At 37.7% G+C, this 25618-nt stretch overlaps 1 protein-coding gene across 3 annotated transcripts in view; it reads left to right on the top strand.

The window, feature by feature from the left end:
* Positions 1-25618, top strand: part of CREB3L4 (cAMP responsive element binding protein 3 like 4) — a 467239-nt gene that overhangs the window by 302832 nt on the left and 138789 nt on the right. For all 3 annotated transcript variants that reach the window (XM_044079730.1, XM_044079731.1, XM_044079732.1), the window contains exon 5: positions 19025-19114. In XM_044079730.1, coding sequence (XP_043935665.1) covers positions 19025-19114 — 90 coding nt within the window. The remainder of the gene's footprint in view (positions 1-19024; positions 19115-25618) is intronic.

The following is a 25618-nucleotide window of genomic DNA, read 5'->3' as shown; positions in this document are numbered from 1 at the left end:
CAATCCAAAAATTCAGACCATTTCTCAAAGAAGGCCATTTGATGATAAGGACAGACAACACCACAGTCATGTGGTACATCAACAAACAAGGAGGCACTCATTCATACCCCCTATGCAGAATGACTTTGGACCTTTGGAACCTGGCACTCAGCTACAACATCCAGTTACAGGCAATGTTTGTACCGGAAAGGAGAACACTCTAGCAGACATGTTAAGCAGAACCACCTCGGATGCTCACGAATGGATGCTACACCCGGACATCTTCAAGACCATCACAAAGAAATGGGGAATGCCACAGATAGATCTATTCGCTTCCCCTCTCAACCACCAGCTCAAAAAATTCTGCACAAGGACATTCCATCCACTTGCATCGAAAGTGGATTCGCTCTCCTTCAGCTGGAAAGGCCTGACAGCATATGCATTCCCACCTCTTCCCTTGATACACAAGGTATTACTAAAAATCAAGGAGGAACGTCCAAGGATAATCCTGATAGCTCCAAACTGGCCAAGACAACACTGGTACCCATTGCTGAGGAGCATGTCTCGGGACAAAATGTGGTCAATACCCTGATGCCTTTGATGTTAACTCAGAACAACTACAGCATCATGCATCCAAACCTAAAAACGTTGCAACTGACTGCATGGCACATCACATAGCAGCAACTATTCCAGATCTTTCCCAAAGGGTTAAAGACATTATCCTTGAAGCCCGCAGACCTTCAACAAGAAGGAACTATGCAGGGAAATGGAAAAGGTTTGTCATTTGGAGTGCTGAAAGAGGGAAGGATGTGTCGAATATAGATATGGCTAACATTCTGGAGTACTTGGCAGAGCTTCTACATACAGGCCTGTCCTATTCCTCCATCAAGATACATGCATCAGCTATTTCAGCAGAATACAGTTTTGATCCACCTGTCTTCTCGCATCCTCTACTCAGGCAGTTCCTCAGAGGGATCAAGAATGTAAAACCTCCTAGGAAACCACCACTGCCAGCTTGGGATTTGAACTTTGTGCTAGAAAAGTTGACTCTCGCACCTTTTGAACCAGCAGCAACAGCAGACCTACAGCATCTTTCATGGAAAACTGCTTTCCTACTGGCAATAACCTCAGCAAGGAGGGTTTCTGAACTTCAGGCCCTAATGGCAGTACAACCCTTCCTAATCTTCCACCAAGACAGGGTGTCCATGAGGACTAATCCTACATTTATGCCTAAGGTGGTATCCAGAGTATCCTTAAACCAGGCAATCCACCTACCTACCTTCTTCCCCAACCCACAAAACAGAGGGGAAAGAATGCTGCATACCTTGGATGTACACAGACAGCTACGCTACTACCTGGACAGAACAAAAAGTAACAGAAAACCTGACCAGCTTTTTGTAGCCTATGCAACAGGAAGGGAAGGAAAAGCAATTTCCAAACAGACAATCTCCAAATGGATAGGAAATTGCATACGATTCTGTTACTCCTTCCATGGAAAACCAATTCCACAGAACATACGACCTCATTCTACAAGAGCAGCAGCCACTACCACAGCCTTCTTACGAGGAGTGGCAACCAAGGACATTATTGAGGCGGCTACTTGGACCTCCGTGCATACATTTGCCAAGCATTATAATCTACCTCTGTATTCCAGATCCCGAGCAGGGTTTGCCACTGCTGTACTGCAAGGGATCTTAACCACACCATAATCTTTTCTTCCTCCTCCCCTAGTTGGCTATGGTATTCTACCCAGTTGTTATGACTGCAGATGCATCCATGAAGGACATAGTACAGTTTTGTACCTACCATAAATGTAGATGTCCGAACTGGATAGCATCTGCAGTCAGGATTACCCTCCCTCCTTCCCCTCTGTGGTACTCCTAGGGTATTTACCCTCCTAATAGCTAGCTGGTGGGGGGGAGTCTCTTATGGTGTATTTGTTTGTATATATGTACATACATGCTTATTTTTGTGTTTGCCTTCTATCCTTTGGGAAACATTGGCATTTTTACCCAAAATTTAGCCTTCCAAGAGGGCACCTGGCATCTGGGGCAAGAAACACTGAAGAAAATGGCGTCGGCTGATGCCTTTATACCCGAAGACCAGCAGAGATGACGTCGGGTGAAGTGCGACATCAGCCGAAGCCGGACCCGGACTTTGGAATCCGGCCGACCGAAGGGCTGCCTGACGACAGGACAACCCAGTTGTTATGACTGCAGATGCTATCCAGTTCGGACATCTACATTTATGGTAGGTACAAAACTGTACTTTGTGTATGTTTGGGATTATTTTTATCCATTTACCAAATTTAGCCTTCCTAGGAGGGCACCTGGCATCTGGGGCAAGAAACACTGAAGAAGATGGCGTCAGCCGATGCCTTTATACTCCAGCCGTGGTGACGTCGGAGAGGAGGCGACACCAGCCGACGCCGGACCCAGACATTGGAATTCGGCCGACCGAGGGCTGCCTGAGGCAGGACAACCCATATGTTATGACTGCAGTTGCATATCTATCGGACATCTACATTTATGGTAGGTACAAAACTGTACTTTACTTATAGTATAAGGTTTTAGTTGTATTATATATATATATATATATATATATATATATATAAATATATATATATCTATATATATATATATATTATATATATATATATATATATATATATATATATATATATATATATATATATTATATATATATGTTATATTTTATATAAGAAGGATATTTTGCATTAAAAGAACCTAGTTTGCTAGCTTCACTAAAAGCTAAAAGTGGCAGTTGATCGCATAACATCGATCTGAATGATCTAGTAAAATATAAAGGTGATGATTCCCTATTTTTAGTCATTACTCTTAATTTTGCACCCAAACAGGAACATGTAATATTTCTTAGAATTAAGTCTCTAAACTTGAATCATTTAAAATTGTTGCATACAGCATTTATGGTCATAGAGCTTTACTTTGTAAAATTATATTATATAACAAGATACTATGCTTTTCCTGTCAATGTGACATGTTACTTAAAATTAATTCAAATAATATTTCCATTAGAAAATGTACTTTATTTTGCTTTTACATAGCAATACGTTAGAAATGTTCAGACTGTGTTTATGGTATTCTTTGAAAATGCTGTTTATGTAACAAAAAAAATCGTTTTGGTTTCAAAATAAACATAAGGCTGGGACAAACAATTTCTGAAGCATTTAAAGGACTGCAGAAACTATATATATAATCTTGTCATGAAGTTTTACACAGTCTAAACCTGCTAGCTGCACTGAAACTCTTCTTCTTTTGGCTTTTCCCGGTTAGGGGTCGCCACAGCGGATCACCTGTCCGCTCATGATTGGCAGTGGAGTTTTACAGTGTCAAGTTGCCAGCCCGGCGTCCAACCTCCCACAGAAGGCACACACATGCAGACACTCACACCTAGGGCCAATTTAGAGTGTCCAGTTCACCTACAGCATGTCTTTGGGATGTGGGAGGAAACCGGAGCACCCGGAGGAAGCCCACGCAACCACAGGGAGGACATGCAGACTCCACACAGAAGGCACCCCAGCTGAGGATCGAACTGGAGAACCTCTTGCTGTGAGGCAGCAATGCTAACTGCTGCACCACCGCGGCCGCCCACTAGCTGCACTGAAACTACTCATTACAAATTTTAAATATTTTTTATTCCCAAATCCTTTATGGGGGCAGAAAACAAGAAAAATGCTTCACAGTTATAAAATGATGCAGGAAAGATTGTATATTCCTCATTCTGAAGGTGGTGTGGGCCTCCTCAAAATTGAGTACATGTATAAGTGGAGTTATAGGGCTGCATGCACATATCTGCTGACCTCATCAGATCCAGATATGGTGAAAGTTTTGAAACATGAAGTAAACAAATCTAAGATGACTTCCCTGCTTAATTTAACAGAAACATATCGGTGTCAAGTAGAAATGGAAAATAAATCACAAGTAGACAAAAAAATCAGGCACAACTGAATGTGCCAAAAAACAAAAGAAGTAATATAAGGAGAAGGATCAGATGAGAAGGCAAGAAATGAGGAAAAAGCTATAAATATAATTGTAAGTGCAAAAAACTGGAACAACCTCATGTTGATCAGGATCTGACACATGAATGGTTAAGGAGAGGTGAATTTAAACCAAAAGATTTAAGGTTAATATTAGCAGCCCAGGATAGTGGACTTGCATACATGTTGGTTTATGAAGTACATTGAACATGTGGGAGAAGCAGACAAATGCAGGTTTTGTGAAACAGAATTGGAAACCGTCGCGCATCTTGTTGCTGTGTGTGATACTCTGATGGCAAAGGGCATGTGTACTGAAAGGCATAATAATGTGGCAAGAGCTGCATTGGGGATTCTGCAAACATTACAATATTGATGTAGCTGCGAAGCATTGGAAACATGAGCTACAAAGGATTAGAGAGAATGATGACATTTGTATCACATGAGATTACCCATTACCAACAGTTAAAATAATAGATGCAAGATAACCAGGTATAGTAATCCATGAAAAGAAGACAAATGTTATCATTGGTCACTGAAATTGTTTTACCGAGTGATTACAATGTCTTGCATAGAGAGAGACTGAAAGTCATAAGATAGCAGGATTTGCAGGCAGAAATTAGGACAATGTGGAGGAAGGATACCCAGACAGTTCCAGTAGTAGTTGGCGTGATGGGTCTTATAAAAATAATTTACAGTCATATTTAGATATGTTACCGATACATGTAACTCCATATGAATTGCAGAAGGAGCAATTTCTGGCACATTGTAGATGCTGCAAAGAGCACTTTTGGCTAACATCAAAGACTGAAACAATACTAATTTCACAAACTTTAATCATATTAGAAATCCAAAAGACATTGAGAAGGTAAAATGGGCATACATGCTGATATGATCCTGTTTTCAGGGGATGCTTCATCTTGTCTATCATACACTGTGAAGACGCACTTGATGTGACATTATAATGCCTTTGTATCTTGTCAGATCACAGTCCTGTTCACTTAAAATGGAAGTAGTTAGAAATAACTAGCGTGTTTAAGAATCCTCAACAAAAATACTAGCAACTATTTTGAAGAGATTCTTAACATATTTGATTCCTACATGTGTGTTACACCATCTGGGAAAAGCTATTGCAAAAAAGTATAAAGAAATAACTGAATTGCATAGCCTTTTAAAGTGATAGGTTATGAGCTTCAGGTCCTATCTTCCTTCCCTGATTCAACCCGAGTATTATATTTCCTGGCTTGCAAAGCTCAGCTAAGTACTAAAGTTGCACTCGGTGGTTATCAGGTTTATTCACTTTCAGACCAAAAAAGGATTAATGGGTTGTATGACCCCAGGGAAGGGAAACACTGCAGCTTTACATAATGGCACAAAGTCGGAGAGTTGTGAATTTTGAGCATTGGTAGCTTTAATGAATTCAGTGGATGTGAAATGGCAAATAGCAAAAAAAGAAAAAAAAACTAACTGTATCTTGTACATTTTCACTGGCAGAAGACTTAGGTGAAGTGTTAAAGGAGCATGGAGACAAATTCCTAATGGCTTTATCATGAGATTTTATTCTGCCCCAACATAGTGTGCACAGAGGAAGCGGATTAGGATAGTAATGCTGCACAGGGAGAAAAACTGCTAAGACATGCTTTTTCAGTATGTGATTCTCTAGAGAGAGGAGTGACACTCTGGAGAAAGGAAATGCTGTTTGTAGGGTGGAGTTGTCCTTTAAATATGGTTAAAGCTAAACTTCAGAAAGGCATTTCAGTATATTCAGTATATTTAGATATATGTGCATTGAATAAAAAGAATTCTAAGAGAAGAGGCAGGGTTTTCCCTTTTCTATTCAGTTGTTAGTACAGTACTAGAGTAATGGTTTGCATTGCATTTGGAGTTTTGTGTATTAAAATCACAGTTACACTGCCTTCTTAGCTGAAATGAGAAACCTGTTTTTGTGATTGATGGGTACCTAGCTGTTCAGAGACTCCTTGTTTGTCTAGATTCTATTGGCTGTGACATCTACACACATTACCCTACTAGTGGATGAAGACAGAGCAGTGGAACTTCAGCTGCCCAAGGTTCAAGCCACTGCCATTTGCAGTTCCTCCATTGAAAATCACTGTCAGCGAGTTTTTAAACCAGCATTGATGCCCTTTCTGGTGGAATTTCCCACTTTGAGTTAGTGTGACCATGGTGTTGGTATGTATATGTTCGGGAGTGGTGGGGGTTGCTCCCCCTGCAAAAAACATTTAAATGGGTTATTTTTGGGGGCTTTTTTGGGGGAATTCCAATTCTTGGTGGAGTCAATTTTGTCCACATAAAGTGGAACCAGTTGTGCAGTATGCAGGAGGTCCTGGGTACACTCCCCTAACAACGATCAGTGTTTCTCTTTCCTGTTTAGGTGTTGATGGTATTCATAAATTAATTATATTGAAATGTCTTCCTTTTGCAATTGTTTCCCTATTTTGTAAGATCTTTTTGTGGACATTTTTGCAAATAGCTTTCCTTACACCATATAATAATTAACAACATTGTTAAAAATAATGCAAACTAAAGATGTGAACATCAGTTGAAAGCAGATTAGGGACACACATTTTTTTCTGTCATAAAGAAATTTCCAAGGTTTTATGCATAGCCTTTTGAGCTGATAATTTTGTATTATCCAACTTGTTTTTGTATTCCGTAGTCTTAGATGAAGTTTGTCAGTTGCATTTCAAGGGTTTTTTAAATAGTGTTTATTGACTGTAGCTTGAAAAAATTATCACAAAGAACTGGAAGGGAACACATTCTCCCTCTTTTGGGGAGTTCTTTAAGCTTCTATCCACAGTATACAGTACAGAAATCTCTACAATAGGAATGCATGCCAAAAATGGTAAGATTCATTCTGCCCAGTGTTAGGTCAAGTTTTTGAAAATTCAGTGCTAATATTTTAAGTTTACTCTACTTTAAAATGCAGCTCTATCATCCTAGTTAAACTTGGTATATACTAGCATATTCTTTAAAATCTTTGTAGATGCTTTTAGGTTTTTGGATTGCATTTTACTTATGCATATTTTTCACCCTGTTTTTTTTTTGTAAATTTTCCTTTTTTATGTTCTGTAATTTAATGGAGTAATTTGTATCTTTGAAATAATAGGCTGATGAAGATGTGTAAATTTGTAGTGTTTGCTGCTTGTCATAATTCAGTTTATTGTATATATCACAAAATAAATTAAAAAGTAATTAAAATTACATTAATGTAGAAAGCAAGACTGTAGGCTGCATGGCCTTTGTTTAGGTGACTATGTGGGTATTACATAAGAGTGGGGCATTCTCATGAATGTTCTCTTTCATGGAGAAGGTTGTTGTGTCCTTCTGGCAGCCTGGCACTTCATGTATCCCTGAGTAGTTGCACATTATGAACTGCTTCAGTGAAAACAAAGTATCCAGACCAGTAAAATGTCCCAAGATGCTTCACTGAAAGGGAATGCTGTCCACAGATGAAAAGCTACACAATGCATGTGTGTGCATACAAGTGTGTGTGTGTCTGTGTGCCTATCCACATTTACATATGCCTCAGAGGTTTAGCTGGCTGAACTAGTGGATGGTGCTGCTCCTCATGGTGACTTTCAACTCGTCTCTCTGTCTTTCTGCTAAGAAACATCAGGTCCAGAGGTCCTCTTTGCTTTCTCAGATCCCTAACTCTATTAGAAAAACAAAAAAAGTCTTCAACAGTTAAACTGTAGCAGCTTGCTTAATTTCTAAAACATAAAGCACTTATACAGCTGCTTCAGTCCTGACTAAAACGTAGTTAGCAGGAAATAATTTCTGTACTAGCATTCAGAAGTGCTGGTATGGAAATGCATATTGTTAGTAGTGAATTACCAACAGATTGGGAGATGCAAGTCGTGTCCCTACCACCTTACTCATAGGGTGATTGACCCCTCAACCTACCCTGGCTATGCTTCTGATGTGTGTCAATGGCCCTGTAGAGAAGGTGGTAGAGGAAGACCTACTTCAAGATTTGATTTAATAATTGCCTAGTTGTCTTGTGATATTGTACCCCAAACTAAGCAGAATCCTAGCATTTTGTGTTATTCTTTTACTTTCAAACTTTTTGCTTAGTTACTTGTTAGTCAGTAGCTATTGGAAGTCCAAGAGAAAATGGGCTGGATGCCAAGTAGGGCTATGAAGAGGTACTACCTGACCTTGGAGCACTAGGAAAGAAAAAACACTCTTTGTGGGTAATGTATAATGGAAGAGATAGTGATGCACCCATCTGTTTGGTGCAATGGATGTGAAGACCCTTGCTTAAGTGAAATCTGACACTCACACATTAAATCAACTATTGTTTTTACCCTTTGTTGTCGTCAGGGAGAATGCAGCTTCTACCCAAACTCAGAATTCCACATCAAAGGTAGTTTTGGGCAAGTCATGAAAAGTGTATGTAGGACAGAGACTATAAAATAGCCAGAAGCTTTGCTTTCTTCCATTTTGGCTAGCTGGTAGATGAAGTAAAATAGTGTTAATACATGTAGAACTGTAGAGCTTCATTGCTTGAGTTGTTTTGTCTCCAACTTTTAGGACACTTGATCAGAAGAACAGTCTCACTGGTATTACATTTATTTCATTTGTTTATTGTGAAAGTCTGACTGCGCCATGACAGGACTCTCTTCAGCAGGCACCTGGCAAGAAAAGCTTCACAGTTAACAAATCTAACAATAGAATACAATGCAAAAACATCAGATGCTAAATATCACATACAAGATTCAAAAGTGAGTATATAAAGTACAAAACAGATGGAGTGGAGCTAAGATGACCAACTGTGAATGCAGCACCTTTTCAGAGCGGTGCAGTTTTTTTTATAGGTTCATAGGTTCATAGTTAGGTACTAGGCTATTGGCCCTAGGGCCTAATACAAGCCTCGCCAAAAATGTACTCTGGCTTTCGCCACCCAAGAAAGTTATTTTCCTGTGCCCCTGTCAAGCCGAATCACAGAAGTGATCCCCGGGGTGAATTTCCTATTACCCATCCAATCATTAAGATTTTTCTTGAAGAGTGCTAATGAGGAGCTCTGTTTGACATAGATAGGTAGTCTGTTCCAGAGTACGGGAAGTCTCTGGGACAGGAATCTATCCCTCCAGCATGTTCTGATTATTGTGGTGGCAAGGTTTAGGTCCCTAGAGCGTGTAGCTTGGAGGGATTGGGATTTCTTTAAGTGGAGCATGTCCAACAGCTCTGGGTTTGACATAGCTTTGTATGTTAGGCAGAGATCGCATCTGAGTAGGTGATATGCGACGGAGTATAGCTGGAGTTTTTTGAGACGGTCTGCGTAAGGCATCTGTTTGAGGCCAGTAATCCTCTTTGTGAGGTATTTTTGCGGCCTTTCCAGTTGTTGTAGATGTCTTGTGAGGTACATACCAAAAGGGGCATTGTACTCTATAATGGGTCTAATGAGTGATGAGTAGAGGGGAACAATGACCTCTTTTTTTCTGGATGAGAAACCTTTTGTGATGAGGTGTGCCACTTAGAAGGATTTCCTGACCACTTTGACGATGTGATTATCAAAGGAGAGTCTACTGTCCACCTGTGTCCCAAGGTCTCTTATCACACTTTCAGTGTTAATTGACTACCGCCTATGTGGTAGTTCATGGGTACAGAATTTTTACCAAAGGGGATGACAGTGCACTTTTTGGCATTGAGCTTGAGACCATGACTTTGACACCAGGCATCTCTCTCAGTGAGGCCCTTTTGTAGGATGTCCACATCGTTAGGAGTTTCAATTATGGCTCCTAGTTTGCAGCCATCTGCGAATTTAGTTAGCCAAAGACCTTCTGTGTTAGCCTGTACTTCAGAGAAGTAGATAACAAACAGGAGAGGACCCAGGACTGAACCCTGTGGTACTCCACTTGTCACTGGTCTGAAGTCTGATTTGGAATCTGCTACTTTCACAGTGTGGGTTCTTTCAGTAATCTAGTTGGCAACCCATCTTGTGACATAGGGATTTATACCTAGTTATTTATACCTAGTTTAGTGAGTTTATCTATAATTCCAGGGTGGGGGATGGTGTCGAAAGCCTTGGCGAGATCTAGCTAGGCTGTGTGAACCACCTTACCCTCATCTATGGCTTTGGTGACTACTTCAAAGAAGTCTATCAGGTTTAGGAGACATGATCTGCCTTTTACAAATCCAAACTGTGTGAGGTCCAGGGTTTTATTACACATCAGAAAATATTAAGGTAAAATAAATACATAATTAGGTCTAATATACTTCAGTATATGTAAATATAAACAGTTGTGAAGATTTTCCTATATTTTCCTGTCAAACTTACTGTGGAGATGTCATCTGAGAAGAAAATTGCCATGGGTGCTTCTAGATATTCTCACTCTGATTCGTTTTTGAAAAATGACTTAAACTAGGTATGGCTTTTCTGCAAGAACTCTCTATGAAGGTGGGTGCATATCAAGACAGTTTGAATATTCTGAAAGAAAATAGCTTTACTCAAACAAATATTTTAAAGGAAATTATTCAGCAGAAACAAATCTCTGACATAAAGACTGCCCTAACTGATGTGGATGACAGATTCAAAAAAAAAGAAGGAATCCAAACAGACTTTCTTCTTAAATAAAACACTTGGTTACAACATAAAATAGATGAGAAAGAGAACAGAGAGAGAGAGAGAAGATGCAACCTAAGAATGTTTGGTCTTTCAGAGAAAACTGAAGGAGGGGATACGATAACCTTTTTATCCTCTTTGATTGTTAAGTTTCTTACGTATCAAGCGGGCCTTCAGATTCTGTCTGTGTAGGATATGTGAACTGATGATAAGTATGAATGTTAGTTTTTCCCTCATTGTTGAATAAATAAATGAATTAAGAAAGTAAAGAAAAATAAAGGAAAAAAGAAGTGAGGAACTGTTGAATGTACCGCTAAGATGCTGCTGTACTAGATTGAATAATATGTCTACTATTAGTTCTTTTATAGTCTTTAAAAGGAAATGGGGAGAAAAAATATGAGAAGGGGAAAGGAAAGAAATAACGGAAAACAGTAAATATGATGTATAATGATACGTACACAGAGGCGTAGCTTATACATTGATTTCTTGAATGTTGGACAAGAGGTAATTTTTACAAGTTTAATTGTAGAATTAAATAATCTGAGCCCTATACTGTTTATTAATATTTTTTTATATTTGTATGCATCTAAGTGGACACTGCTGCTATAAACTGGGAAGTAAACAGCCGTTACTACAATGGGTAACATTTCAATTTACTTGATTCTTGATGCTGTTCTGTTTATCATTTTTATCATTTTCTTTATTAAGAAATTAGCAAAGGGCTTATAGTGTGGTAGAGATGGAAGGAAAGAGTTTAGGAGGGAGAGGAGAAATCGGTCACAAATATAAGTACATTTCTGAAGAATGTACCTAAGGTTAAGAAAAGAACAACATGATAATGAAGTTCTGAATTTAGATATTGCATATTCAGTCAATCCACTGTTAATACTTGATTTCTGTATATGTTATACTACATGCATTTATATGTACATATATATATATAGATATATAGTTGTGTGTGTGTGTGTGTGTGTGTGTGTGTGTATATATATATATATATATATATATATATATATACATAAAAAAGTGTATATATATATATATATATATATATATATATATATATATACATAAAAAATGTGTGTGTATATATATATATATATATATATATATATATGTTGTACTTCACATTTAAATAGTTTGAGTGTTTAATATTATTTTTTTGCACCCTTACCCTTCAAGTTAAAATCCTAGTATGTAATTTATTCAAGAAAACATAACACTGTGTATTAAACATTATTGTTTTTTTTTATATGAATGTGTATGTGAGTAGTAAAAAGCAGTACTAAGTAAGAAAAACAGGGTCTCAGAGAAGGGATGAGAGTACGCAAGAAGAAGAAATGGAGATATAAGGGGAAGTGAGGGAGAGGAGAAAAGAAAAAAGTGATAGGGAAGGGGAAGAAAGAGTAAAGAGAGAAAAGGAAAAGGACAAGGAATATAATTAGAAAAAATGTATTATGTTGAAACATCTTGACTAATTTACATATTCTTATCTATTTTATTTTGTTAACGTTTGTTCATAATGGAAGAGCTATGCGCATTTATTTGGCTAGGTTTTTACGTATCCAAATATTTTCTGACTGGATCACTTTAGTACATATAGGCTTTATATTTTGTTAAGTTAAATATTTACTTAACACATGTTAAATAACCAGTCTGCTTGATATATAATGTAAACTGAAAGTGGAGAGAGTGGGGTTGGAAGGAGGGAGAAAGGAGTGAAAGAAAAGAAGTTGGAGGGAAAAAAAATAAGTCAAAAGAAATGTTAAGCTAATCACTTCATAATTCATGATTACTATATATTTAAATATTTTTCCAAATTGGATTTTAAAGTAAACTGCTAGGCTGTGGTCTCACTTGTCTCGTTCACTGATATTCCAGTTTATTTTATTGGATTGTGAGAGGGTTAATCTAGTGGTTTGGTTACTTCCAAACTAGGATTTTTTTTAATTCCATTTGTAAGGTTATAGTTGTGTTTTATTTGATTTTAAACTTTTTTCTTGAAACACCCAGATATGTCAGAAATATTCTTCCTGTTTGATTATATTCATATGTTATATAGAGTAATACATTTTCTGTTTAATCATACATATTGTTTCATATTTTTACAAGATAATTTTTCTTTTCCAAATGAATGGATTTGTCTTTGTTACCCTTAAACTTTAATGATTTAAATAGTTGTAAAAAGAGGATAATTAATGAAATATTTCCATATTAACATTTCTTATTTAGTTTTCTCAAGGCAACTTGTATCAAATACTCAGAAATATATGAAATCCAAATCAAAGTACAATTGCAGCAATTTCATCTTTTAAAAGCAGACATAGAGGATGATTCTTTTGAGAAACAATGTATTTGTGCCTTAGATTATCTATAACTTTGAAGATAAATAAGATATACACTAATTGGTGACATAATAAATATATGTTGAGTTCCATGGATGGGAGTCAAGCAAGCTAGAAAATACTTAGAATTATTTCTTTAAAAAATTGCTGGGTACTTTTAATTGTAGGAGATGATCTTAATTGTGTGTTAACTACTACTAAAACAAGTGCTACTAGAATTTAAGATTGCTTCTGTCAGCTAAAGCCCATAACAAAGTGAATTGAATTGATTAAGTCAAAAGACCACTTTGAAAAGAGGAAAATCTAGAATGTGTAAGATGATGATTTCTCAAAGTTTAAACTACTTCAGTATAATTGCTTGACTAGTTTCTGATTATAATGCCCTTATTTTATGGATCTCTCAAAATTTCAAAAACTGCCTTTAATGAACAAAATTCCCTTCAATATTGTCAGCTTAAAAGAATTTAAACTTTGGTTCCTATCCAAAATAGAGCTTTTTATGAATACAGATTACTCCCAAGAAGTGTGCAGTACTTTGATCTGGGATTGATTTAAAGCCTATATTTATAGAAAGACATTGGCATGGTAAGAGAAAAAAAATAGAGTGGAATAATAAATTCCTTCATATTCAAAACAAACCGCTTGATCTAAAATCTAATTTTACTATTAGAGGTAAAACTGAAAAAACAAGAAATTTGTTCTTTAAATGAAAAGTATTTGGATCTCTTAAAATGTAAGACAGCTTTAGCTCTTGAAAAATTTAAACTTACATTATATGCTATGTCTTCTAAATACTTGAATGACCTATCTAAGTGACTAAAATTACAGTCTAGATTAAATCCCTATAGGAGATTAAAAATGCCAATAACAACAGAAAAATACACTGATATTGGGGAAATTTCATAATCCTTTAGATAGTTTTATAGTTCCGTAAATAAGATAGCCTCACAAATTGGTATAACCAGTTTGGGATTAAATTCTCTTATAGACATGGGAACATTAAATAAGATTAAATTATCTTGTTTTTAGTTCAGGAGTAAATTAACCAATCACTGTCTATGATATTTCAAATAAAATAAAGGATTTAAAACTTAATAAATTCCCAGGTATTGATATTTTAATCCCTGAACTATTCAGAAAGTATTAATAGATATACATGTAATTGGCACAATTCCCACTTCTTGGAAGCATTCTTAAATTACTTCTGTTAAAGAAATCAAAGACCCTCAACTGTGCTCTGCTTATAGGCATATTTTTTGTTAAACTTTGATTATAATATTATATCCGTCTTAGCAACTATGTTAAATGAGTTTTATGCCTAATTTAATTAATTCTGATCAGTCCGGCATCATATTTAAGAGGCAAATGTAAGCTAACATAAAAATAATATTAATGTTACTAGATCTTTTAAAGATCTTTTAAACTCTAACAAGACGTGTTCTTTATGAGCCTAGATATAGAAAGGACCTTCAGTTCTTTTAAATTGGAATTAGTTTTCCAATATTTTACATCTGTTTGGTTTTCACAATGAATTCATATTTCTTTTAGAAAATATATATATAAAGAAAATTTGGCTTATGCTAAAATAGGTCCATTCTCTTCAGGATCAGTTAAAATAATCAGAAGAACAAAACAAGATTGTCCTTTATTCCCCATTCTTTTTGCATTAGCTATTGAAATATTTGGCTGTATCTATTAGAAATAGCCCAAAAATAAAATGTATAGAATTGAATGAGAATATACCGCGGTGGTGGTGCTGCGGTAGCATTGTCACCTCACAGTAAGCCGCTGTCCGGTTCGATTCTCAACTAGACCGTCTTCTGTGTGGAGACATGTGTGAGTGGGCGTACCTTCGTTGGAGGTTGTGCGTCAGGGCTGGCAACTCGGCACGTAAAAATCAACGGCCAATCATTAGCGGACCGGAGTTCCACTGTGGCGACCCCTAACCGGGAAAAGCCGAAAGACACAACAACAACAACAACTGAATGAGAATTAGAGGTCTAAGATTGTGCTTTTTGCAAATGACATAATGCTAAGATACTAAATTCTGTTGCATCCTTAAGTGAACTGATTCTAATCACTAATAGGTATGAAAAACTATCAGGTATTCATTTTAATACCTTAAAAACTAAACAGTTGATTATAAATAAAAACATAAAATGCAAAACTGTCCCAGTTAATCATATCTGTAATAAATTCCAGGTTCTGCCATATTTAGGTGTATCTGTCGCAAAAGCCTTTGAAGAAATAAGAAATGTAAGTTATGAAATCATTTTGCGAGATTTAACAAGTTTGACTTCTAATTGGAATAAGCTAAATATAGAATTTGAAGATAGGTTTCAAATAATAAAAATGGTTTATTTTCACAGATTTTATATGTAATTGAAGCCTTAGCACTCCCTTAGGAGGATTAAATTGTTTTTATTTCTCTGTATTTATGCATTTAAATGTTATTTTTTCAGACATGTCTTGTAAATAATGTAAATAGTTTTCCTTAAGGGTTTCTGTATTCATCCAGAAGTTATTGTCTACAAGTAATCTTTTGTTAATTTTACTTGCTGTTGGTAAACTTTAAATTGTTGAAAACTTAATAAAACATATAAGTAAAAAGGAAAGAAAAAGAAGATAGATCCTAGATATCATTATATTCCACAGAGTTACATTTCAGTTTTCCTAAGTAGCAATGGTAATGTTAAGAACTTCCATTAGGTTAGTAAACTGGCACAGTAGAATATGTATAGGGCGTTCTACTAGACATCACATTATTTTGCAAGAATTTCTAGGTGTGCCTAAGCAGTTTGGGTCTTCTGATGAAAGGCCAGAAGTTTAGATTGTGGAAGAAGACCAAAAGGATACTGCATATAGAGGATATGTGAGTAAAGGACAGGTGGATTGAGCTGTAACAACATTTAGCCAGTAGAAACGTGGCAGTAGCACAGTCTGGAATCCATGAGGTGGGTCCTAAGGTTTCCTTTGAAGTATTTTTGCTTTATGATTTGTCTTAGGTCTTATGGAAGAGTATTCCATCAGTTAGATTTGTATAAGGAATACATTGCTTCACTATTTTTACTGTTTGGTCTATGAACTTGGACATTTTAAATAATTTTACAGCCCATTTGATTTATCCCATGAAGTCAAATCATGCATGATAACTGTTAAAACATCACTGAGCATGTAGCACATAAATGTGTGAAAAACAAATAAGCATTGTTAAAACTATATAACAGAAACTTCGGGTCTATATTAGAACATCGAAGTTTCAAAACTTCGAATGTTCTAATATCGAACCGTATTCAGCAAAAGCTGAAAACATCGAACATACAGAACAGCAAATTTTTTCCTAGGGAAAAAAATTGCTGTTCCAAAACACATACATACAACACAAGCACGCCAAACAAACAGCAATCCACACACATACACCTAAAATCTTACACCTAACCGTATACTAAACTATACACACACCACTAATTATCCACTTACCTTAACCCAAACCCTAACCCTAATGTCTGTCACTATCGCACACTCACCTCACCCGCACCCTAACCCTCACTCACCTACCCCGCCCTAACCCTCATGTCCACACAATCGCACACTTACCTGACCCGCACCCTAACCCTTGCGTGCACACAATTGCACACTTACCTGACCCGTGCCCTAACCCTAACTCACCTAACCCACCGTAACCCTCACATCCACACAATTGCACACATACCTAACCCGTGCCCTAACCCTAACTCACCTAACCTGACCTAACCCTCACGTCCACACAATCACACACATACCTAACCCACACCCTAACTAACCCAACCCGCACTCAATCGCACACTTACCTGAACCTGACCCGTAACTTTCCACCACAGTGCTGAAAATACTGAAGCAACAGAAACGGACAACCAAATTCTTTCCCTAGGAAAAAATTCAGTTTTCTGTTGCTTCGATATTTTCAACTTTCGCTGAATAGGGGTCGATATTAGAACATTTGAAGTTTTGAAACTTCAGTGTTCTAATATAGACCCGAAAATGCATATACTTACTTAAAGTGAAGCTTTAAATTCTCCATTAAAGTTTTGAGATTAAAGCATTTGAGAAATGAAGTACTAGAGTTCTCCATAGTTTTCATGGTGCTTTCTTATTTTATTGTTAATTTTTTAATGATGGCATTCATACTCATTTTTGTTTTATTATTAGCTGGTAAACTATATTTAATTTAAAAGCTTCCACAGTCTGACTTTTATACATAAAGAAGAGTTGAGCCTTTCCATTCTGGACCATGAGATTCAGGGAGAAGAGGTAATAGGAACCAAATGATTCACAGGAATATATTAATGTGTAATGCGTACTATAAAAAAGGGAACAGAGGATAGCTATGGTTTCTAATGGGTAGTAAAAGAGTTAATTGATACAATGATGGCTTATGGTTTATTTAAGCAGAACCTAACTCATCCTTCTTCGGCAATTTCACCAGTGATAAACCCACTTTTTGTGTCATGTCAGGATGGAAAAAAAGAAGGAAACTTTGTGTACCTCTGAAAAGAAGCTTGCTCTGAGAGAGGAGTCAAGGAAGTGTACAAAGGTGCTGTAATATGTTGTAGTACATAGAGCACTGTAATTACTCTTTAAAAAATCAGGGAAAGGGTATGCTTGTTAAGCACCTTTCTGACATCAGAAAGGTTCTTATCAAGCTTTTGTTAAGAATCCTTCACTAGCGTTAAGCTCTTTTTTTATACTTGAGCCTTAATAACAGTTGGCTGCCAGAGCCAGTAAGAGGCATTTAAACACTTTTTTGAAGTCCAAATAAAGTGTTTAACAGCTTCCTATCTCTTTTCTTTGGTGTCCACTGTCTGTGTGCCAGTGGGAGCAGGTAAAGCTTCTACACTACAAAGAATTATGATCTGATAGTCTGTCCAGTTATAACTCAGATTGCTTGGAGTTCTCAACATGAATGTCAGGATTCACCTCCTGAGCTTTGTTCTTGAGATTAATTTCTTGATCCTAACTCTGTTATCTCTGAATTTTTTTTGCATTTAGCAGTGCAAGACATTATGATTCTGGGGAGGATCATCCAGATTTAAAATAGTTTTCTGAACAGGAAGAAATAGCTGACCAGGAACAGAAAGCTGCTTCTATATGGGGACAATGAGATAGGAATCCATTTGGAAAACTGGTGTCTCCGTGAGAGTTATTACAGTTGCAGTAGTATGAGCAGGGCAAACCTGATATTGCTATTATCAGTAATAGTGTTCAGCTTAGTTAACAGAATAACCATGTAATCCCTGTCATGTTGGGTGATATAGTCTCCTGAGAATAAACTGGTTCTGCCCCAGGACAGCCTTCCAGTGGGCTGTACCTGATACACACCTGACAGGAGATGCCAAACAGCATCTTTGTTACGTGCCTCCACATCTCAACTGATTGCTTTCACCTGAAAAAACAGGTTTCACTGTAAAATCCTTTTGGACTGGCAGGTTCCTCACTCTGTCAGAGAGAGTCAGTTGAGCAATTGTGCAAAGAAACTTAATTTCCAAACTTATATCTGTGATGTCCTCCTCTTGTTCACTGTACAGAGCCTGTGACCATAACTAGGGCAAGAACATAGAGTGACCAGTAAGTTGAGAACGTTATCCTTTGACTTAGTCTTGGCTTTACCTCCACAGTCTGGTATAACACCTACAGTAATGACACTGTCGCAGATGCCAGTGGTCAATCTGATCTCCTCTACTTTGTCTTTGTTAACAGGCATGAATGTGTGTGCGTGTGTGGCATGCAACTGCATGAATGTGTGTGTGCGTGTGTGTGCGTGTAGTCTCTTCTGGTTTCTGTTTTAAGCAGAAAAAAGTAAATAAGTGATAGTTATTGAGCCTCATATATCGTGTTCACAAAAGTAGCAATAAATCATACCAAATGGAGTTTCTTATCTACGGAATGCTATATTGAATCCATCTGACTGTAAAAAGTGGATGCCCGCCTTTATAGAAGTAGCTTTGGCCTGTGAAACAGCATTGAAGCTTTTACTGTGTTGCTGTAAGAATTTGTGTGTAGTTTTACTACATGCCTTTTACGCACACACACTGAGCTGTGCTTTCTCTCTTCCCTCTGCAGCATTACCCAGAACTAGTACTTACAGAAGAGGAGAAGAAGTTACTTTGTCAAGAAGGAGTCTCATTACCAAGTAACCTACCACTGACTAAGGTAATAAACACTATGCAAAACGGTCTATAATATTGGCATTAAAGTTGTTTGTCAGATTGTAGTTGACCAAGGTGTGGTGGCCAATTATCTTTTCAGTAATGTATATTTTTGTTGACTTTTTATGTGCTACGGAGCTGGATTGTGATGAGCAAGGTTTTATAAATCACATGTAGCTGTTATGGTTCAGTGCTAACTTTACCCCCCCACCCCCACCCCCACCCACTAGAGGGCCCATGTCTATACCGGAAGAATGCAAAGTTCCTGTAATCACAGCTGCACAGGCAAAAAACATACTCTCCAAAGCCAAGAACACAGCATCCATGGGACCTGACAATATCCCAGGCTACGTTCTACATGAACTACAGAACGAACCGGCACCCCACCTAAGTACCATGTTCAGTCATAGCCTCACCTCAGGCTTTGTGCCCACTGAATGACACACTGCGGTGGTTATCCCACTCCACAAAGGGGAGCCATGATGGACCCCAGGAACTACCGCCCCATTAGCCTGATGAGCCTGGTCTGCAAGGCCATGGAACGTATCATCATGGAACTCATAAACAAAGACATTGGTAATCTCCAGATTCTGGAACCCACCCAGTTTGGGTTTGTAAAAGGCAGATCATGTCCCCTAAACCTGATAGACTTCACCAAAGCCATAGATGAGGGTAAGGTGGTTCTCACAGTCTATCTAGATCTCAACAAGGCTTTCGACGCCATCCCCCATTCTGGAGTTATAGATAAATTCACTAAACTAGGTATAAATCCCTATGTCACAAGATGGGTTGCCAACTGGCTCACGGACAGAACCCACACTGTGAAAGTAGCAGACTCCAAATCTGACTTCAGACCAGTGACAAGGGGAGTACCACAGGGTTCAGTCCTGGGTCCTCTCCTGTTAGTTATCTACTTCTCTGAAGTACAGGCTAACACAGAAGGTCTTTGGCTAACGAAGTTTGCAGATGACTGCAAACTGTGAGCCATAATCAAAACTCCTAACAATGTGGACATCCTTCAAAAGTGCCTCACTGAGACAATTGCCTGGTATCAAAGCCATGGCCTGAAGCTCAATGCCAAAAAGTGCATTGTCATCCCCTTTGGTAAAAACTCTGTACCCATGAACTACCACATAGGTGGTAGTCTACTTAACACCGTAAGTGTGATAAAAGACCTTGGGACACAGGTGGACAGTAGTCTCTCCTTTGATAATCACATCACCACAGTGGTCAGGAAATCCTTCTATGTGGCACACCTCATCACAAAAGGTTTCTCATCAAGAAAAAAAGAGGTCATTGTTCCCCTCTACTCATCATTCATTAGACCCATTATATAGAGTACAGCACCCCTTTTGGTGTGTACCTCAAAAGACATCTACAACAACTGTAGAGGCCACAGAAATACCCCACAAAGAGGATTACTGGCCTCAAACAGATGCCCTACGCAGACCGTCTCAAAAAATTCCAGCTTTACTCCGTCGCATATTGCCTACTCAGAGGCAATCTCTGCCTAACATACAAAGTTATGTCAAACCCAGAGCTGTTGGACATGCACCACTTAAAGAATTCCCAATCCCTCCGAGCTACACACTGTAGGGACCAAAACCTTGTCACCACAATAAACAGAACATGCTGGAGGGATAGATTCCTGTCCCAGAGACTTCCCATACCCTGGAACAGACTTACCTGTCTATGTCAAACAGAGCTCTTCATTAGCACTCTTCAAGAAAAATCTTGATGACCTTGGATGGGAAATAGGAAATTCACCCCGGGGATCACTTCTATGGCTCTGCTAGACAAGGGAATAGGAAAATAATTTTCTTGAGTGGCAAAAGCCAGGGTACCTTTTTGGCTAGACTTATATAGGTCCTAGGGCCAGTAGCCTAGTACCTACCTATGAATCATGCATGCTACTGTAACATTTACAAGATTGTGCAATGAGCAGTATTAGAAAGTGGCTTTCATGGAGAGTAATGGAACTGTAGATTTAAGCATTGGTTTAGTAGGAGGACCCACTGTGCCATCAGAGAACATTTGGGATTCCCAGATAGACTTTGAAGAGAGAGGTTTTATAAATCATCACATGTAGCTCTATCAGAAGGTACAATGAGAAGGCTTAGAAGGTGGCTTTCACAGTGGTGATGGAACCTCTGGAGTGTTATGCGGACTTAAGCACTATTTGAGTAAGAGGGTCCTGCTGTGCCACCAAGGAGCACTGTATGGGGAGGTACTTTTGGGTTGCCAAAAACTGTTTCACTTTAAGCTATGAAGCATTTGAGGGAATAGTTAGACCACCAAAAGTTGTTGCTTATAAATATTTTGATAGGAGGTTTATTGGACATCAAGAATATGTCACACTGTCAGGCAAGAGTTGATTAGGGGTAGGAATCACTGGATAACCACAGGTTAATGTACTGATGGTATAGAGGCATTTCTGACATTTGTAAGATGACTTGGGTCCCACTATCAGCCCAACTAGTGGAGAACCAGCTGTGAGGATTAATTGGTTAGTGTATGACTCTTTCAAGTGGTTAGCGATTTTGCACCTGCTTTACCAGCATGTTTTGGAGGCTGAGATAGGCCAGAGGCAGGAAACACATAAGGTGGCAGTAGCAGACCATTGCAGTGAAACATCATTGAGGGACAGCTTTATTGTCCAAGGGTTACCTTATCTCTGGAACCAAATTACCTTTACATTTTAAATATATTGGCATCTGCGCATCTTTCAAGAGAAGCCTGGATGATTTGATGGGTATCCACAAATTCATCCCTCAGTCCACGTTTTGCCTTCCTGGAAGTGTTAGATGCATCTTGAGGGTGGTTGTCAGGAGTGGACAAATGGTCTCTATAATTGCTTGCCTTGTTATACTGTGATCCTTTGATGAACTTCATTTATTTATGTTTTGCTGAATGTAATGGCCCTTTTAGACAGATTACATATTCAGAGGGGACCTGGTGAGAAAAGATCTAAATGACATAATGCAAAGATTACATTAATAAAGTGTCAACATGTAAATACAGTATGACTTATTCATATGTCTGTGATAGAAAACTGATAGCCTCTCATGTAAACATACTCCTACTGCATGTAACAAAATCTCACAGTAAAAAAAAAACAGTGGGTCTCATTAAAAATGTCTTCAACATGTTAAAAATTGACAGTGTAACCACATTCATTCATCCATTCATTTTCTGTGTTCCCATTTAATCCATTTTAGGGTTACAGGGGAGGCGGAGCCTATCCTGGTGCTCCTGTTCATATCAAAATGCTATGTCCTTATTGAAAATATATTCATTTTGAATAATTCAGTAAAATAATTAAGAAAAAAGTGTTATGTACATTTCCTGGTCTGTTTATGTAAAACATAAGGATCAGTATATTGAGTGAAAGGAGAATAACAGTTATATTTTATAGTTTTATAATTCACTGAAAACAGCTGGTGTACAAGCACTAGACCGACTGAATGGAATTTATGTGGAAAAATGAAAAGATTCAAGAATTTATCATTGTGTATAAGCAGGGCATCATTAATCTAGTCATTTTATATTCATTAACTTGTAGTTTACTTTTTAAGGTTGTGATGTGCTTAAGGAGCTGAGGTGTTAGGGATTTCACTTCTCAACCTGAAAAGCATATGGAATGTTGTTAGATTTATAGTGTACACCACTGTGCCCAGGATAAAGATCATATAGTTTTAGGTTTAGGGATCTTGTCTGGCTGTCTAAATAGTACCATTACCTTTGCTGTGAGTATTAGGTTCTGTGTTGTTCTGACACAGGGTGGTCTTATATCCCTATTTTAAATTTGTATGGCCTTTTTGTGCTTCTGATTTGTGAGTGGAAGGTTGTTCCATTGATTAGAAAATTAACTTAAGCTAAATGGGTATTTCTCGTCTGTGCTGGGTGACTGTTTTAGGTAATTTTAGCACTTTCAAGGACCACCTCATATTTCTGTTTGTTTTTGCCATGTCAGCAGGTTTGATAGATCGGAGCATATGTTTTTGTGTAGTAGCTTGTGTGTAAATGTGAGACGGTGTATACATTTCCTGTTTTATGCTGATCCACATAGAAGATTAACAGTGGTTATGTGGCTGGAGGTGAAAGAACTTTGAATCTTGCTGTTCTGTTATAGGCTAGACATACTTTTCCAAATATTTCCACATTAAGTCAACTGTTAACAGAGTTCCCCATATCAGCTTGGATAAGAAGACTGCCTCTGCCAACAGGTGACTTATTGCTGGTGTTAGTTGGACTTTATGAAGCTTCAGGCTTCTTATTGGCTTCTCTGATTGTAATATCTTCATGTTCCTTAAAGTATAAATTTTGACAAATTATTATTTTCAAATATGTCCGATATTCTGATAACTCTTTCTGCCTTAGTTGCTCTTTTACAATTTTTGGTGATTTTTTTAGTGCATCTTTAGACTGTTTATCAATTTATTTTCCAATTTAGTTTTAACCTGCTATAATTTAGCCATTCTTAGAGATTACTAAACACAATTTGAAAGCCTTTTGTGAGTGACGTGCTGTATTCTGTGTTATGAAGAAGTTTGGTGCAGTGAGTGTACTGTATCTGCCATAGACCTCATGTGTTGAGAAGTTTTGTAAAAATTACAAATGATAAGGGGGCCGAGAATGGATCCCTGAGATACTCCACTCTAAAGAGAGAGAATTTTGATAGGCTCTTGTTGAAGGTTTGAGAACTACATTTGCTTGTCTCATAGTAATGAAACTGATTCAGCAAATCTAGAGAATAATGTATATGAGCATTGAATTTTGTTGAATGTAATTTTGGTGGACAGCTGTTTATATAACAAAATTTGGTTGAATAAGCAGAATGTCAAGAGGTGCGTGAGATTTAGTTCTCAGGGTTGTGGAATATGCCCTTTCCCCAATATTGTTTGATCTCTGAGTTAGTATATATAATTAGCAGGGGATGCTGGGGTGTAAAAATAGTTTCTTTTTTTTCTTAAGTTTAACTGTTTGCATGCACTGAGGTTGTTGCTCTGTACATGTCCAAAGTACATAGAAAATAGAGTTAGTGTGTATAAGTAACAGGGTGTTAAGAGCACAGCTGTCCATGCCAGAGAATGCATAGAACAGCCCCCTGCAGGTGATGGTTTCAGCACTTTATAGGGGGTTTCAGGATTTGTTGTTTTCTTCTGGCAACTGCAGTTTAATTTCCATGATTACAGAACTTACAGTTACCTAGTTGTATATTTCACTGACGTATCGGGGCACCTCACTCTCCTTGAGCTCTGGGTTTTTATGTTGCCTTCCATAGTCCACTTTGTCTTTTTTTTTTACCCCATTATTTTTTGTCCTGCTTCACAGATTTTTATACGTTCTTTACCTTCTCCCACATTTCTTTCTTTTTTTGTCCCTCCGCTAGTCCTTCCCAAACTTTATTACTAATGCTTCTGACTAAACCTGGTATGTCTTTCAGTTAATTCAGTATGTAATGTAAATGCCTACATTATAATAAGCAGTGTGTATTTGTGCATAATGCCTCCATGTTTTACTTGCCTAATGCTCTCTGCACTTATTGTTCAGATTCTTAGTGTATCCTTTAGACCACTACTGTTTCAGCATCTTGTACTGTCTTGTTTTATTGTCTTATGTTATTGCCTTGTATGCCATAACACCTAGACTGTGGCTGAAACAGTTCCTTTATGGATCTGCACCCCGTTAAGCAAACATAAATGAAATAAAATGGATAAATAAAAACTGCTGGTAGTAATGAAAGGTGACTGAGTATCCTGTGACACGTTGCTGTAGAGCCTTCTTAGAACATACTAGTTACATCCTAAGAAATAGAATGGGACCCATCCATTGAATACCTTCAAAAAGTTGAGGAAAAATATCAGAAATGTGTCACCTTTAGCCTATGTTGAGGTCATTTAAGCCCACAAGTGTAACTGTTGCTGAGATGGTGCTAGGTCCTGCCCTAAATCTATGTTTTTGTTAGTATGTTGTGCTCATTTTTTATTGTTCCTGAAATGTGGTTCCAGTCCCGGGACAACACTTCCCGTTTTACCCAAGTATAATTCATACCACTATTTTAGACCATCCAGTGACAGTAACTGTGCTACAGGACACAGAAGAGGACATATCCTTTTGTATTCAAAGCTCTTATCACCTTGCAAATAATAAAACAACATTATGTACCAAGTTCACGTACTACATCCTTGTCAGTGTCGGACTCTGGCCATGATCCCCATGGCCCATAACAAATAAATTACCAAGCTTCAGTCTCTACATATGGCATAGAACACAATCTTTATTGGTGATTTTGAGTATTCATTCATAAACTGACACAAACATATACTACAAACAATAATTGTTTATTGGCTTAAGGGCTGAAAGGCTTTATCAGTGGAAGCTCTCTCAAACAGATGGCATTCTTCTCCTCTAGAAGTGCAAATCTGCTTTACTTGTTTCTTACTAATACAGCTCCAGTATGTACCATACCTGCCATGACCCCTTCACTAGTCAAATCATACCATTT

This window comes from Protopterus annectens, chromosome 8.part0 (assembly GCF_019279795.1).
Source record: "Protopterus annectens isolate FY-2018-M chromosome 8.part0, PAN1.0, whole genome shotgun sequence".
Classification (NCBI taxonomy): Eukaryota; Metazoa; Chordata; order Ceratodontiformes; family Protopteridae; genus Protopterus; species Protopterus annectens.
This window is presented reverse-complemented; position numbering and strand designations above follow the sequence as displayed.